The 15,548-nt window shown below is 38.6% G+C and overlaps 3 protein-coding genes across 3 annotated transcripts in view; 2 read left to right on the forward strand and 1 right to left on the reverse strand.

Annotated features, from left to right (window-relative positions):
* Positions 1-5,333, forward strand: part of LOC131941556 (A disintegrin and metalloproteinase with thrombospondin motifs 2) — a 58,240-nt gene extending 52,907 nt beyond the window's left edge. The window contains exons 26-29 of the mRNA XM_059300850.1: positions 2,694-2,922; positions 3,859-3,994; positions 4,586-4,652; positions 4,926-5,333. Of these exons, the coding sequence (XP_059156833.1) occupies positions 2,694-2,922; positions 3,859-3,994; positions 4,586-4,652; positions 4,926-5,049 (556 nt within the window). The 3' untranslated portion in view covers positions 5,050-5,333. The remainder of the gene's footprint in view (positions 1-2,693; positions 2,923-3,858; positions 3,995-4,585; positions 4,653-4,925) is intronic.
* Positions 5,334-5,417: 84 nt separating this feature from the next.
* On the reverse strand, positions 5,418-7,998 carry LOC131941560 (ADP-ribosylation factor-like protein 16). Its single transcript, XM_059300854.1, has 5 exons — positions 7,794-7,998; positions 7,140-7,183; positions 6,780-6,899; positions 6,307-6,422; positions 5,418-5,924 (listed from the first exon to the last, which is right to left on the reverse strand). The coding sequence occupies exons 1-5, from the start codon at positions 7,858-7,860 to the stop codon at positions 5,741-5,743; spliced, it is 531 nt and encodes a 176-aa protein (XP_059156837.1). The 5' UTR covers positions 7,861-7,998; the 3' UTR covers positions 5,418-5,740.
* Positions 7,999-8,293: 295 nt separating this feature from the next.
* LOC131941557 (DNA-dependent protein kinase catalytic subunit) overlaps positions 8,294-15,548 on the forward strand; it is a 113,813-nt gene continuing 106,558 nt past the window's right edge. Inside the window, exons 1-13 of the mRNA XM_059300851.1 lie at positions 8,294-8,436; positions 10,467-10,543; positions 10,777-10,869; positions 11,139-11,213; positions 11,568-11,676; positions 12,105-12,217; positions 12,730-12,829; positions 13,316-13,560; positions 13,756-13,815; positions 14,245-14,340; positions 14,463-14,545; positions 14,815-14,899; positions 15,313-15,481. Coding sequence (XP_059156834.1) covers positions 8,298-8,436; positions 10,467-10,543; positions 10,777-10,869; positions 11,139-11,213; positions 11,568-11,676; positions 12,105-12,217; positions 12,730-12,829; positions 13,316-13,560; positions 13,756-13,815; positions 14,245-14,340; positions 14,463-14,545; positions 14,815-14,899; positions 15,313-15,481 — 1,444 coding nt within the window. The 5' untranslated portion in view covers positions 8,294-8,297. The remainder of the gene's footprint in view (positions 8,437-10,466; positions 10,544-10,776; positions 10,870-11,138; positions 11,214-11,567; positions 11,677-12,104; positions 12,218-12,729; positions 12,830-13,315; positions 13,561-13,755; positions 13,816-14,244; positions 14,341-14,462; positions 14,546-14,814; positions 14,900-15,312; positions 15,482-15,548) is intronic.

Below are 15,548 nucleotides of genomic sequence, written 5' to 3' on the forward strand. Positions count from 1 at the left end.
TGGGGTCATCTGTGCCAGTCACTGGGGTCATCTGTGTCAGTCACTGGGGTCATCTGTGTCAGTCACTGGGGTCATCTGTGCCAGTCACTGGGGTCATTTGTGCCAGTCACTGGGGTCATCTGTGCCAGTCACTGGGGTCATCTGTGCCAGTCACTGGGGTCATCTGTGCCAGTCACTGGGGTCATCTGTGCCAGTCACTGGGGTCATCTGTGTCAGTCATCAGTCACTGGGGTCATCTGTGTCAGTCACTGGGGTCATCTGTGCCAGTCACTGGGGTCATCTGTGCCAGTCACTGGGGTCATCTGTGCCAGTCACTGGGGTCATCTGTGTCAGTCATCAGTCACTGGGGTCATCTGTGTCAGTCACTGGGGTCATCTGTGCCAGTCACTGGGGTCATCTGTGCCAGTCACTGGGGTCATCTGTGCCAGTCACTGGGGTCATCTGTGTCAGTCATCAGTCACTGGGGTCATCTGTGTCAGTCACTGGGGTCATCTGTGCCAGTCACTGGGGTCATCTGTGCCAGTCACTGGGGTCATCTGTGCCAGTCACTGGGGTCATCTGTGCCAGTCACTGGGGTCATCTGTGTCAGTCATCAGTCACTGGGGTCATCTGTGTCAGTCACTGGGGTCATCTGTGCCAGTCACTGGGGTCATCTGTGTCAGTCATCAGTCACTGGGGTCATTTGTGCCAGTCACTGGGGTCATCTGTGCCAGTCACTGGGGTCATCTGTGTCAGTCACTGGGGTCATCTGTGTCAGTCATCAGTCACTGGGGTCATCTGTGCCAGTCACTGGGGTCATCTGTGCCAGTCACTGGGGTCATCTGTGTCAGTCACTGGGGTCATCTGTGTCAGTCATCAGTCACTGGGGTCATCTGTGTCAGTCACTGGGGTCATCTGTGCCAGTCACTGGGGTCATCTGTGTCAGTCATCAGTCACTGGGGTCATCTGTGCCAGTCACTGGGGTCATTTGTGCCAGTCACTGGGGTCATCTGTGCCAGTCACTGGGGTCATCTGTGTCAGTCATTAGTCACTGGGGTCATCTGTGCCAGTCATTAGTCACTGGGGTCATCTGTGCCAGTCACTGGGGTCATCTGTGTCAGTCATCAGTCACTGGGGTCATCTGTGCCAGTCACTGGGGTCATCTGTGTCAGTCATCAGTCACTGGGGTCATCTGTGCCAGTCACTGGGGTCATCTGTGCCAGTCACTGGGGTCATCTGTGCCAGTCACTGGGGTCATCTGTGTCAGTCATCAGTCACTGGGGTCATCTGTGCCAGTCACTGGGGTCATCTGTGTCAGTCATCAGTCACTGGGGTCATCTGTGCCAGTCACTGGGGTCATTTGTGCCAGTCATTAGTCACTGGGGTCATCTGTGCCAGTCACTGGGGTCATCTGTGCCAGTCACTGGGGTCATCTGTGTCAGTCATTAGTCACTGGGGTCATCTGTGCCAGTCATTAGTCACTGGGGTCATCTGTGCCAGTCACTGGGGTCATCTGTGTCAGTCATCAGTCACTGGGGTCATCTGTGCCAGTCACTGGGGTCATCTGTGCCAGTCACTGGGGTCATCTGTGCCAGTCATTAGTCACTGGGGTCATCTGTGTCAGTCACTGGGGTCATCTGTGCCAGTCATTAGTCACTGGGGTCATCTGTGCCAGTCACTGGGGTCATCTGTGTCAGTCACTGGGGTCATCTGTGCCAGTCATTAGTCACTGGGGTCATCTGTGCCAGTCACTGGGGTCATCTGTGTCAGTCACTGGGGTCATCTGTGCCAGTCACTGGGGTCATCTGTGCCAGTCACTGGGGTCATCTGTGCCAGTCACTGGGGTCATCTGTGCCAGTCACTGGGGTCATCTGTGTCAGTCACTGGGGTCATCTGTGCCAGTCACTGGGGTCATCTGTGCCAGTCACTGGGGTCATCTGTGTCAGTCACTGGGGTCATCTGTGCTAGTCACTGGGGTCATCTGTGCCAGTCACTGGGGTCATCTGTGCCAGTCACTGGGGTCATCTGTGCCAGTCACTGGGGTCATCTGTGCCAGTCACTGGGGTCATCTGTGCCAGTCACTGGGGTCATCTGTGCCAGTCACTGGGGTCATCTGTGCCAGTCACTGGGGTCATCTGTGCCAGTCACTGGGGTCATCTGTGTCAGTCACTGGGGTCATCTGTGCCAGTCATTAGTCACTGGGGTCATCTGTGCCAGTCACTGGGGTCATCTGGCAGTACCTTGTGGTCAACAGTGTCAGTCATTAGTCACTGCCAGATGGTTACTTGTCTTAATGCCATGGGTCAGTGTCATGTGAGGGGTGAGGAGGTTAACAGAAGAAAAAAATTTGCTCTGTGTCTGAAACAAGTTGTTCAGGAAATCAGTAGACGCAAGACTTGATACATTTTTTTCCTGACATTTGTTTACTTTAATGTGGGTGTCCAGTCTTTTAAACAGCTTGAAGTTTTCGGGCCTCAATCCTCTCTTCCATGTTTCTAAAGTTTTTGGCCTCAATCCTCTCTGCCATGTTTCTAAAATTTTTGGCCTCAATCCTCTCTGCTGTGTTTCTAAATGTTTTTGGCCTCAATCCTCTCTGCTGTGTTTCTAAATGTTTTTGGCCTCAATCCTCTCTGCTGTGTTTCTAAATGTTTTTGGCCTCAATCCTCTCTGCTGTGTTCTAAAAGTTTTTGGCCTCAATCCTCTCTGTGTTTCAGGCCAAAGAAATACGTCTGGCACGCCTTGGAGGAGTGGACTGCGTGTCTTGCTGAGTGTGATCAGACAGGGACACAGACCAGACTTCACGTCTGCCAGGAAATTGACCCAGACGGCAGCTCACAAGAGGTCAAGGCTGAGCTGTGTGACGGCTTGCAGAAGGAGAACACAACCAGGACTTGTCATGGCGAGGAGTGTCCTCATTACTGGACAGTTGGGGAGTGGTCAGAGGTTAGCCGGCTCAACCAATCAGAGCTCATCAAATCTCTTGGGCTGTATTATAGGGATAGCACGTCTGTTATGTAGGGATAGTATGTCCTTAATGTAAGGATAGCACGTCTGTAATGTAGGGATAGTACATCTGTAATGTAGGGATAGTATGTCCTTAATGTAGGGATATCATGTCTGTAATGTAGGGATAGCACATCTGTAATGTAGGGATAGCACGTCTGTAATGTAGGGATAGCATGTCTGTAATGTAGGGATAGCATGTCTGTAACAGCTCGACCAATTGACACCACCACTACCAACAGCTTGACCAATTGACAACACCACTACCAACAGCTTGACCAATTGACAACACCACTACCAACAGCTTGACCAATTGACAACACCACTACCAACAACTTGACCATTAATTGACACCACCACTACCAACAGCTTGATCAATTGACACCACTACCAACAGCTTGACCAATTAATTTGCAACACCACTACCAACAACTTGACCATTAATTGACACCACCACTACCAACAACTTGACACCACCACTACCAACAACTTGACACCACCACTACCAACAACTTGACACCACCACTACCAACAACTTGACACCACCACTACCAACAACTTGACACCACCACTACCAACAACTTGACACCACCACTACCAACAACTTGACACCACCACTACCAACAACTTGAAACCACCACTACCAACAACTTGACACCACCACTACCAACAACTTGAAACCACCACTACCAACAACTTGACACCACCACTACCAACAACTTGAAACCACCACTACCAACAACTTGAAACCACCACTACCAACAACTTGACACCACCACTACCAACAACTTGACACCACCACTACCAACAGCTTGACCAACTTGACACCATCACTACCAACAACTTGACACCACCACTACCACCACTTTCTTCCAGTGTTCTGTGACCTGTGGTAAAGGTGCTCACTACAGAAAGATCTACTGCGCTGACCCAGATACAGATTATGATGATGTCAAATGCAAGGATGAGCCGCCAGCCATGTCCATAAGTTGCACTAGAGAAGACTGTCCACGTAAGTCAATCAGCTCTGTCTAACCAGCTGGCTAAAACAACTTTAGCAGGAACCTGACAGACATCCAAATTTTCTAGAAAATCACCAACATCCAAGGACAGGATCCAAACATCTTAGCAGTTGCACATCCCACAGAAAATGATCCCATAGAAAATAACTTCTATTTAACTGAAATTTCATGAAAGTGTCGTTTTTTTTAATAGAATAAATACTTGGCCTATTAAAATAAGCCCACATATAGCGGATATTTATAAATCACACTTTGTTAGCTGATTTAACCGCACTTACTTTTAAAGCCAAACACATTCTAAAATTTGGTCACAAATATCTGCCCATCCCCCTCTGATAATCCATTTTCTAATAATATCAACAGGATTACTTCTTTATATTTTTGTTTGTGAAAAAAAAAAGTTAAATGCCACCCACCCCATCTATTTCTGTGTGATCCAAAAAGGAAATTCATTTTTTCCTTTAGCAAATATCATTTGCATTTCTTTTAATATTTTTCTAATGAGATAGCTATTAAGAGCTATAAATAAACATGAATCACTGTCATTGAACTTACAATGACTATTAATTTTGTTTATACAGAAACTGGTGAGGAGAACTGTGTTGATTTATATTCCTTTTGTACTACATACAAGGGCCTCAAAGCTAGGTAAGAAAGGTCTATTTAACAAAGGACAAAACCAGGGTTATTCCTCTTGTCTAGTAAAAATTTCAACTTTGTGTTAACTAAACCTGATCAAATATGCATCTAACATAAAATATTTTACTTGGGTAAGTGTGCTTAAAAATTGGATGTATTAAATAGTAATGTGCACTAAATTGTTAGGCTACTGATTATGAACTTCTTTTACTGAAACTATTGTATTGTTTACTAACTTATTTTACTGCACTAACTTATTTTACTGAAACTATTCTTGACCAGGTGTAAGAGAGATAATTTTCTCAGAAAGTGCTGTCGCACCTGTATGGACGCTGAGAGGTCAGCGAAACGATCCATAAAGAAACGTGGACTTAAAGCCAAGAAAAACTCCAGGGCGCTGCCCTAACCTGGTTAACTGTGTCAGAAAATTAAATTTTTTAACCACAGTAATTAAATACTAGCATCTGTGAAATTCCCACCAAATATGTATGCGTAGCGAGGAGTTGTTTTATTGTGTATGTAATGCAGCTACAAGACTTTGTGGGTTTGATCAAAACTTGGCTTTTGTTCTCAAAAAAAATGAGGAGTAATTTGTGCTTCAAGTTACTTAACTCACAACCTTAGAATGTATTTGCAATCAGTATTATTGGGAATTGCTTCCCTTAGATATATTTTCTTCAGCAACCTACCTGAACCCATGGGAGGTGATTTGTTATCAAATAATTGTAAATATTGAATGAATTTGGTCAAGTAGAAAACAAAGAACAGTTTACATCTTCCTTTTTATTCCCCCAATCTTCCTGTAATAACAAACAGTAACCCCTGAATATTGTGTTTCTCATTTGGCTCAACATGTGTTCACTAGTAGGAAATCTTGCTATAGATATCTTATAAAACCTATTTAAACATTTTTTGTTATGTATATTCTATAAATCTATTCAAACATTAATAACTAATTATTTTTTAAATGTTAATTGATACTGTATCAAATTTGGTATACTATTTTGAAAAGTCTATCATAATGTTTATACATGAGGTGTATTCATATTATATGGAGATGAATAAAAAAAACTAATACAAAAATGTTGTGTTTTATATTATGTTATTACAGCCTCATCCAGCTTATTTTGTTCATAAATCCACTTGGCAACTTTGTCCAAGTTGTTGCCATTTTTAGCACTGGTTTCCAGAACTGTGATTTTCTGTGATGCGTGCCTGACCAGGTCACTGAGTCTGACAAGACTGTCCAGCTCAGAGTGGCTGATCCCCCCTGGAATATCCCTGCTCAAGACAAGGGGCAAAAATTACTGCATGAAATGGGTCTAGCATTTTTTACATCTAGAAATTGGCAACTTTAAGATCATTATATATTACAGCAAGAAACAAAAGACAACGCTAGCAAATATTACATCAAGAAAGACAGCTCTAACATATAACATCAAGCAATGGAGGACAAATTTAATAAAAACAAAACAACGAAGAGTCAAGAACAATTACAGTCAGAAATGCAAGACAAATCTAGGAATTATTATAGCTTGAAATGGGAGTCAACTTGCATATATTACATCTAAAAATTATATTACTAAAATAAATTGAGGTAAACTAGCTTATATTACAAAAAGAAATGGGGGATAATATGAGTTGTAATATAGGTCTGACTTACATCTTATTGAGAATCAAAAGAACTGGAATATTCTGTAAAGCGGGGTCTGCAAGAATGGTCATCAACTGGACACATGAAATGGCTACTTGAGTGTGTTTAGAAATGTCCAGCATGAACTGAAACAGAAATGTTTAATTACTTGTTGTTGAAGAGAATGTAAAATTTGTTCTAATTGACAAATGTTGTGAATAAAAAGTATTATCAACCAAATTAGAGATAACAAAGGAGATGACAGCATCAATACCGTTTTTTGTTGTAACTAAAGCTCCAATTGAACCAATGCAGTTGCAACTAAAAATAACCAATAACAAGATTGGGAAAGTTTTTAAAAAAAAATTCAGTTGGCAAATGTAATGAAACTAGAAACTTAAAAAAAATTGTCCTGTAGTAGAAGAATGACAGTGATACACAGCAGTGATACACACAATGATACACACAGTGATACACAGCAGTAACATTTTTTTGTTTCTTACCATAAGAGAGTGGGAGTCTTTGAAATAATTCTGCCATATTGGGCCCATAGCTCCGCCCACTTCCCTGACAGTTACCTCCACTTTTTTCATAGCATTGACTGTCATCAAATTGGTCCCAACCTGTCATACATATTGACAGTCATCAATTAGGTTCCAACATTACATATTGACTGTCTTCAAATAATTGGTCCCAACCTATCTTACACATTGACTGTCTTCAAATTGGTTCCGACCTATCTTACTTATAGACTAAGACTGTGAACAAAAAAAATAAATGCTTAGAAAAGTGAATTAATCTAAATGAAACCAATCCCTCTGATAAATATTGTTTGAATAAAATTTGATTGCAGATATACATACAGTGGGTATGGTTGCAGGAACATCATCCTTGAGTGTTGTAGGATCTAAAAACTTTTGTTAAGGTTTAAATTTGGAAATAATAAGATAATGCTTAAAATATTGTCTACTGTCTAAACTGACCTAAGCGCCTTGGTCTGAATAGCTTTCTTCTAATATGGTTGAGCTAAAAATTTAAAAATGCTAGCTAATCTTTAAACTACTAGGCTAAAGGCTAAGCTTAAGTTTAAAACTGACTGTAATAAATTAAATAACAAGACTAAATAAAAACTATCAACTAGCTAAGAGAATCTAGTCACTAGACTCTTATCTAACTCTTGTGTCTAGCACCTGACCTCTCTAGCCTAGCAGCTAGATCTAGATCTAGTAATAGTATAGAGTATAGACTCTATAGTTACAACTATAGTATAGGTAGAATCATTAGAATCTAACTCTAGTCTCTAGTGAAGCTAGAGTAGACTTCTTTCTGTCTCTAGATTAGGCTACTCTAGTGGCACTCTAATTAATTTCTAGTCTAGAATCTCTAGTCTAGAGAACGAGTAAAAGAAAAGTTAAAGAAGCACAAGAGTAAGAGTTACAGTTTGAGAGAACTAGAGTCTAGCAGATCTAGAGTCTAGAAATCTTGGCCTAGACAACAAAGACTGAAAAATCGGATGCTTGTATTTTGTAATCGTTTTAAAAGCAGTGTTTTCCCAACAGACGGGGCTCCAATTAGCAATATCATAGATAAAGCGTGTGTGCCTAACTTATCGAAACGTGTTGAAGTAGAAAATATTCTTCGTCTAGATCTAGACTTGACTAGGATAGTTGAAATTGAAACCTAGGAGATTTATATAATCCAATAATATTCATAAGAGTAGCGCCCCTTTGTAATAACAACTTCACCAAAAATAAAGATCCAAACAAGGGATGCTCACACACACTTCATTTTATATATAAATATATCCATTCCTTGATTTTGGCCTAAAAGTACATTATAAATTAGTATTTCGTATTATATACTAGCTTCAGAAAAATAAACCATATTAAAAAGTACATTAATTATTAAAAATGATTGTGATTAGAAAATAATGTAGTTATTTTTATTTTAAAAAATGATATCTCCCTTGCTATGAAAAGTTGTCGAACCTTTTACTTTCGTTTTATTTGTTAAACATGGCGATGGGGCTGGAGGATGGACTTCAGTCCTTGCATACACTTTTAGAACCTGGAAATGAACAAGCCAATCGAGAGCAGATTGAAATTATTGTAGAAGACATAAAGCAAAATTTTCAACAAGACATTGCATGCAATAAAATAGGTTATTGCAAATTCTATCCCGATTTTCTGGCCTTTACATTTTTGGGCCAAAACGCAAAAATTTCATGACGAGTTAGACTCTAACTGTTAGAGTAGATCTAGAATCTAGATCTCTAAGTCTAGAATAGTCTAGATTTAGTATCTAGTAGATCTAGTCTAGATCTAGATCTAATAATGACTCTAACGACGAGTAGTGGTCTAGATGTAGAATCTGGATCTAGCTGGACTAAATCTAGCTGTAGTAGTAGTAGTTAGTTACAGTAGTATCAAAGGCAATCAAAGGAAAATAAAATAGTTTATAAACCTACTGCTACTTAACTAAAAACTAAAATAAAAGTAAAATAGAGGAAAGTTGTAAAAGTGCTAGATCTAGACTAGTAGTAAGCAGCTAGTGAAGTGCTAGACTGCTGATAATATGTTTTTTGGGGTCTAAAAAATATTGTCAAATGAGTCAAATAGATCTAGACAATTAATGAATTATGTCATAAAATAATTGAATTTAATGTTGGCTATAGATACTTTGTAAATCAAGATTTTGAAAAAAAGGCAAAATAAAAATAGATCAACTATCTTAAAACAAGACCCTATTGTAACTATTAATAGGCCTACAAAAAATCAAATAGTTATTAAATCGGCCTAAAATTAATAAATAGATCTAGGGCTAAATGGACATTTTTTATTAAAGATTAGAGCTGAGGCTATTTCCAGTCGGCCTATATTTTATATTAATATAGATCTATTAGCATATGATATGATACTGATACTATTTTTCATATTAAACATTCAATAATTTGACATATGATATTGATCTATATTAATATATAATATATAATATAGGGCTATTGTTTATGTAGAACAGGGGTCTCCAAAATTTTCAGTACGAGGGCCGCATTAACTATCAAATTTCAGTTCGGGGGCCAGTTTCTTCCTGGCATGTCTTTAATTTTTCTGGTCAAAGTTCCTCAGTCATCACCAACAAACGCTTTTTTCCGTGGACAAAAATATCTACGCGGGCCAGATGAGAGGACCTTGCGGGCCGCATCTGGCCCGCGGGCCGTAGTTTGGAGACCCCTGATGTAGGCTATAATGGTATGACGTTAGCATTAGCTTTTAAAGAAAGTTATTACAATGATTATGTGTAGAAGAAACCTGCTGAATTAAAAGTTGAGGAGCTTGAAATGTGTCTTATCATGAATTAACGTAATGATATTTTTTTACCTTGATGTGTGGCTGTTTGTGGTTTGTTGACAGGATCAGGGTTGCCTATGATGAGACTCTCATGCTTGAAATTTTAAACCCTTAAATGTCCTGTTAAGGGTTTTATAAGTAACATTTCTAAAGAATGAACCATCTTAAAAAATAACATTAGTTTTTAAGTATTGTATGTAGGTCTACTTTCTTGCCTATCAACTACCATGAAACAGAAAGCCAATTTTTTTTTTGGAGTAGGCTAAAGGTTGAGCTAGAACTTACTACATGGTTAGGTAGAGTTTTTAGAAACACCAATTCCGTTGATCAAATTGATATATTTGTGCCTTTTCTCTACCTTAGAAATGATCTTGTTATTATAACCGAACTAGGGGTCAGTGTGGTCAGATAAGTAAAGCTCATGGTCGCTAAACTGAAAAATTCTGAGTTTGAACTTCCGGGGCAGGTGAGGCTCGATAGTTAGGGGCAGCTTTCCATCTAGGAGAGACAATTCCAAAATCAAACAACTTTGTTTGTTCTTGGTTGGAGAAAGGCAATTGAAACAAATCCAGAAATAAATCCAGAAATAAAATCAGGCTGAAATTAGAGTCAATGGCCTATATGACATTGGCATATAACATACTGACACATAATATTTAATTGTGGTGGAGGAAATCTCAACATTACAATTAAGAAGAAAGAAGATAATAATAGCACTGGCCAACTGGTTATGACTATAAAATACAAAATTAAACAGAGTAATCACCAGCAGAAAAGCACACATAACTTGTCATCATCACATTTTATAAGTTGCAACTTGATATTTGAATATTTTCTCTCCAGACTTTGTGTGCTCCCAAATTTTTGATAAAGAAAAAGGTTTGTTGAGTTTCCTGCAGAAAATAGCTGGAATCAAGGAGGTAAGACATAAGTTAGTCATAGGAAGACATAAGTTAGTCACAGGAAGACATAAGTTAGTCACAGGAAGACATAAGTTAGTCACAGGAAGACATAAGTTAGTCACAGGAAGACATAAGTTAGTCACAGGAATGTCATTAGCTCAAGTTAGCATTTAAAAATCACAAATTGTATCCAATTAAAACTCTTTAACACTTAAAAATTACAAATTGTATCCAATCCAAACTCTTTCCAGCTTAAAAATGGCAAGACCACAGCTCTCATTCTTCTCTCAGAACTTGTACAGAAGGTTGGCAAAAAAGTCTTGCCATATGCCATTGATATTAAGGTAGTTACAATGGATGACTATTTCACTTCATGAGAATGTTTACAGAATAAGTTTTAAATTTGTTAAATAAGATTGAAAGAGCTACATTTATCCTTCCAAAAATAAAGATATTGTTGTATGGTGTACTCAATTGTTTGTATGTAATGTACATATTTTAGAAAATAATATCTGCTTTCTCCTCATTTAAGTGTACTGTTATAAACCTATTCCTAGCTCTGATTGTTTGAATGATGTGTAAAGTTAAAGTTTTTAATAAACCAATTGAACAGGAAGCTTGCCTCTCAGTCTACAGCAGAGATGATTATGCCAAGGTCAAGGTGGCAGCAATACCTGTACTCATCAAGGTGATTATTTATGAGCTACCTGGAGGGTGGGCCGTGGTGTTGGGAGGTGGGCCGTGGTGTTGGGAGGTGGGCCGTGGTGCTGGAGGGTGGGCCGTGGTGTTGGGAGGTGGGCCGTGGTGTTGGGAGGTGGGCCGTGATGCTGGGGGCAGGACCCTCAGGTTCATTATCTGGGGTTAATTTAAAGCTAAAAAAAAAAATAACACTTAAAGATGCTTTAAAAATATCCATTGCTCATCACATGGCTTTTATAAACTTTCATGATAAAGAGTAGAAAAGTACTTGCTGTTTCTTATACTCATCATATGATGCTTTGTGTTTGATTTTTCTGACTAATGTTCATAATTCTATTTTTAGCTCCTGGAGCTAACAGCTGGGTCTACTGTGGGTCAGGAGCTGAACATTGACAAGTTGATTAAAAAGTTTATTTTGGAGCTGACCAAGACATCAAAGCTCAGTGCTACTGGTAGTTCCATTTCTGATCTCAGTGCTACTGGTAGTTCATTTCTGATCTCAGTGCTACTGGTAGTTCATTTCTTATCTCAGTGCTACTGGTAGTTCATTTGTTATCTCAACTTCTGCTTTAAAAGAATGACTACTGTGGGATTTTATTTTTATTGACCTCATTCAGTCTGGTCAATTTTTTAAATTATTTAAGTCTAATGTTTGGACAGTAGTCCCTACTTTTTATTTTAGTCTAATGTATTAAAAAGTAGTCACTACTTATATTATTTTGTCTAATGTTTGAACAGTGGACCCTACTTACATTATTTCAGTGTAATGTTGACAAACAATTTTCCAAATGATAACATTTCTTGACATTTTTTAATAACAAAATTGAAATGTTATTCTAACACAGCGAGTACATTTATTTACTATTTCCCAAATGTGTAGTAAAAGCCAGCATCTACCATCTTCTGGGTGTAACAGCTGAGGTATTCCCTGAAGTCATGGCTCCCTATTCTGAGAGGTTGGCTAACCTCTATGTTGGTGCTTTAAAAGCTGAGGTAATACATACATACTTCTTGGTAATGCATACATACTTCTTGGTAATACATACATACTTCTTGGTAATACATACATACTTCTTGTCTAAGTTATGCTGTACTTTATTTTATTTATTCAAACAAGCATGATAAAACTTTTAATGAGCATTAGCAAACTGTATTTACAACTTCTAAAATAATAGATGTCATCCATCTAAAAATCTAGTTGACTTTCAAATGTCATTTATTTCTGCTAGATGTCATCCATCTAAAAATCTAGTTGCCTTTCAAATGTCCTTTATTTCTGCTAGATGTCATCCATCTAAAAATCTAGTTGACTTTCAAATGGCATTTATTTTTTTGCTAGATGTCATCCATCTAAAAATCTAGTTGACTTTCAAATGACATTTATTTTTCTGCTAGATGTCATCCATCTAAAAATCTAGTTGACTTTCAAATGTCATTTATTATTTTGCTAGATGTCATCCATCTAAAAATCTAGTTGACTTTCAGATGTCATTTATTTCTGCTAGATGTCATCCAAGTCGAAGAAGGCAGAGATGTCAGTGGTTGCAGGCTGTCTGGATGGCCTCACAGCTTTCATGTTCCATTTTAATCAGTCGGCTGAAGAAGGTAGGACACGCATGGTAGCTGTAACAGTCCATTTTAATCAGTCGGCTGAAGAAGGTAGGACTCGCATGGTAGCTGTAACAGTCCATTTTAATCAGTCGGCTGAAGAAGGTAGGACACGCATGGTAGCTGTAACAGTCCATTTTAATCAATCGGCTGAAGAAGGTAGGACACGCATGGTAGCTGTAACAGCTGCACTGTTCTGGTTTCATATATAGGTGGATGTATGGATGGATATATGTACATATAATCCATACGATTTGTAAAGAATGTAACATTGTTTTTTGACATTTAAATTGTTGAAACAAAGCATTGAGAGCAACATTTCACACAGATGTAGCATGAGACATTTTGAGGGTCCGGGGGGGGGGGGGGGGGGGGGGGAAGTTATAAGCCCCTAACGCTACACCGCCTATTTCACTGATTTTCCATTCATCGCAAGTTTTAAGTAACATACCTTTGGTACTTTCATGTGTTGTCCTTGAACAGAGTCCAAAAACTCATATGAGATCTTTAAATACTTGAGGATGGCGTTAGATCCGAACATTGACTACACAAGATACGATGTCCCTAAAGCTGGTCTTAAGCTCATCACTCGCCACGCGGGGCAGTTTAGACAGTTCCTGCTGGATGAGTACAAGCCCATGTACGAAAAGTTGCAGAAGTGGAGTCACCACCCAAACAGGGAAGTCCTACATCTAGGGCTGGGGGCTCTAGAGGCCTTTACCAAAGAGGTTATTTATATTTCTCGTCTCACTTTCTTCAGTTTTCTAACCTTGAGAATTTTTTCTAGTCTTTAGATTTTTTCTAGTCTTTAGATTTTTTCTAGTCTTAGAATTTTTGTAATGTTGTAGGCAATTAAGTTTTTTGTTTTATATTGATTATCCCCAAAAATGTAAATGATTTGTAAATTTTAATTTTCTGATCAGATATCTGAAGGGCTAGTTGACCGAGCCAGAGAGGGCCATAAAGAAGGGGCCATTTTCAAGGTAAAGACACATATTTGGCACATAAAGACACATACAGACACATAAAGACACATAAAAACACATATTTGGCACAACAAAATACGTTTAGTGATTAAGTGCTGTGTTCATTCACCAATCAAGAAACATTTTGTGTACTAGGGGTGACTGTAAAAAACAAATATAAATTTTTTTAACTTATGCTACATCAAGCTGCACCACACACACACATTGTGTACTCAGATAGGAGAGGCTCTTCTCAATAAATCATCTCTCATATCTCTTGAACAATTCTTGCAAACATCTCATCTGAAATATCTCTTGACAATTCTAGCAAACATCACATCTCAAATATCTGTTGAACAATTCTAGCCAACATCTCATCCCAAATATCTGTTGACAATTCTAGCCAACAAAATCAAGATCAAATTTTCCCTTTTTATCCTGCCCTAGTTTTTCTTGCTGGAGTACCGCCACATCATGAATGACAAGTTCTCTTCCTCTAAAGAAATTGCCATGGCGATCAAAGGTTACGGACTTTTGGCTGCTGTAAGTGCTCACTGTCTGCACGTCTGCACATTTTATAGTAGCACCAGGTGCTTGTAAAATGGTTGTACATATTGTTTTTTGACATTTTAGGGTAAAATCTATTTTTTTCCTTTATTTTCTAGCCATGTCGGACATATTTATCTGAATCAGACACCCAGTTTATGTTTGGTGAAATGGTCAGCAAGTGTGAACATCAATTCTTTGGGTGAGGTTAAAATAAAAGCGCGGGTTGCATCTTAAATTCTAGAAGAGGTATTCAAAACATGATATAGCGACCCAACCTTTTCTTTTCAGTAATTTAAATGGTATTCATTATTATATTTTTAAATAAAATCATTTATTTTATGTTATTAAAACTTTTTAATTCATTTTTTTGTTAATTAACTATTGTGTTGTTTTTGTAGAAGTTTTCTGTTTAATGAATTGAAATTTTGTATTTGATGATCATAGCTTGTCGTCTTGCTTGTGTTGCAGCAACGTTGAGGATCTAGAGGAGAAGTTGATATCACTGCCCAGCTACTTGACAGCTCTAGCCAGCATCATCCTCCAAGTCGACTCAGTAAGTGCAATATCAGCTAGGTCTTCATAGTTTCATTTGATCTGTGACAATCCACATTTGGTTGTTGTTGTATTTGATGTTGTATTTGATGTTGTATTTGATGTTGTATTTGATGTTGTATTTGATGTTGTATTTGATGTTGTATTTGATGTTGTATTTGATGTTGTATTTGATGTTGTATTTGATGTTGTATTTGATGTTGTATTTGATGTTGTATTTGATGTTGTATTTGATGTTGTATTTGATGTTGTATTTGATGTTGTATTTGATGTTGTATTTGATGTTGTATTTGATGTTGTATTTGATGTTGTATTTGATGTTGTATTTGATGTTGTATTTGATGTTGTATTTGATGTTGTATTTGATGTTGTATTTGATGTTGTATTTGATGTGATGCTTGTTCTACTGGCCAGGTCTCCCTGCCATATGGGCTGGTCTTGGAGAGGCTGATGGTCCTGTTGATAGAGCACATGCCCAATGTTTACAGACCCCAGCAGGTCCATTTCTACAAGGCCCTTCTGCTGCTTCTCTTGACTCTGTTGAGGAAAGGCAGCATTTTCCACCAGACATTGGCTTCTGTAGGTAGGTCGACACAGGACATTGTCCTATGTAGGTAGCTGAACACAGGACATTGTCCTATGTAGGTAGG

Source organism: Physella acuta, unplaced genomic scaffold (genome assembly GCF_028476545.2).
Source record: "Physella acuta isolate Inbredline_101_S28 unplaced genomic scaffold, ASM2847654v3 ptg000365l, whole genome shotgun sequence".
In the NCBI taxonomy this organism is placed as follows: Eukaryota; Metazoa; Mollusca; class Gastropoda; family Physidae; genus Physella; species Physella acuta.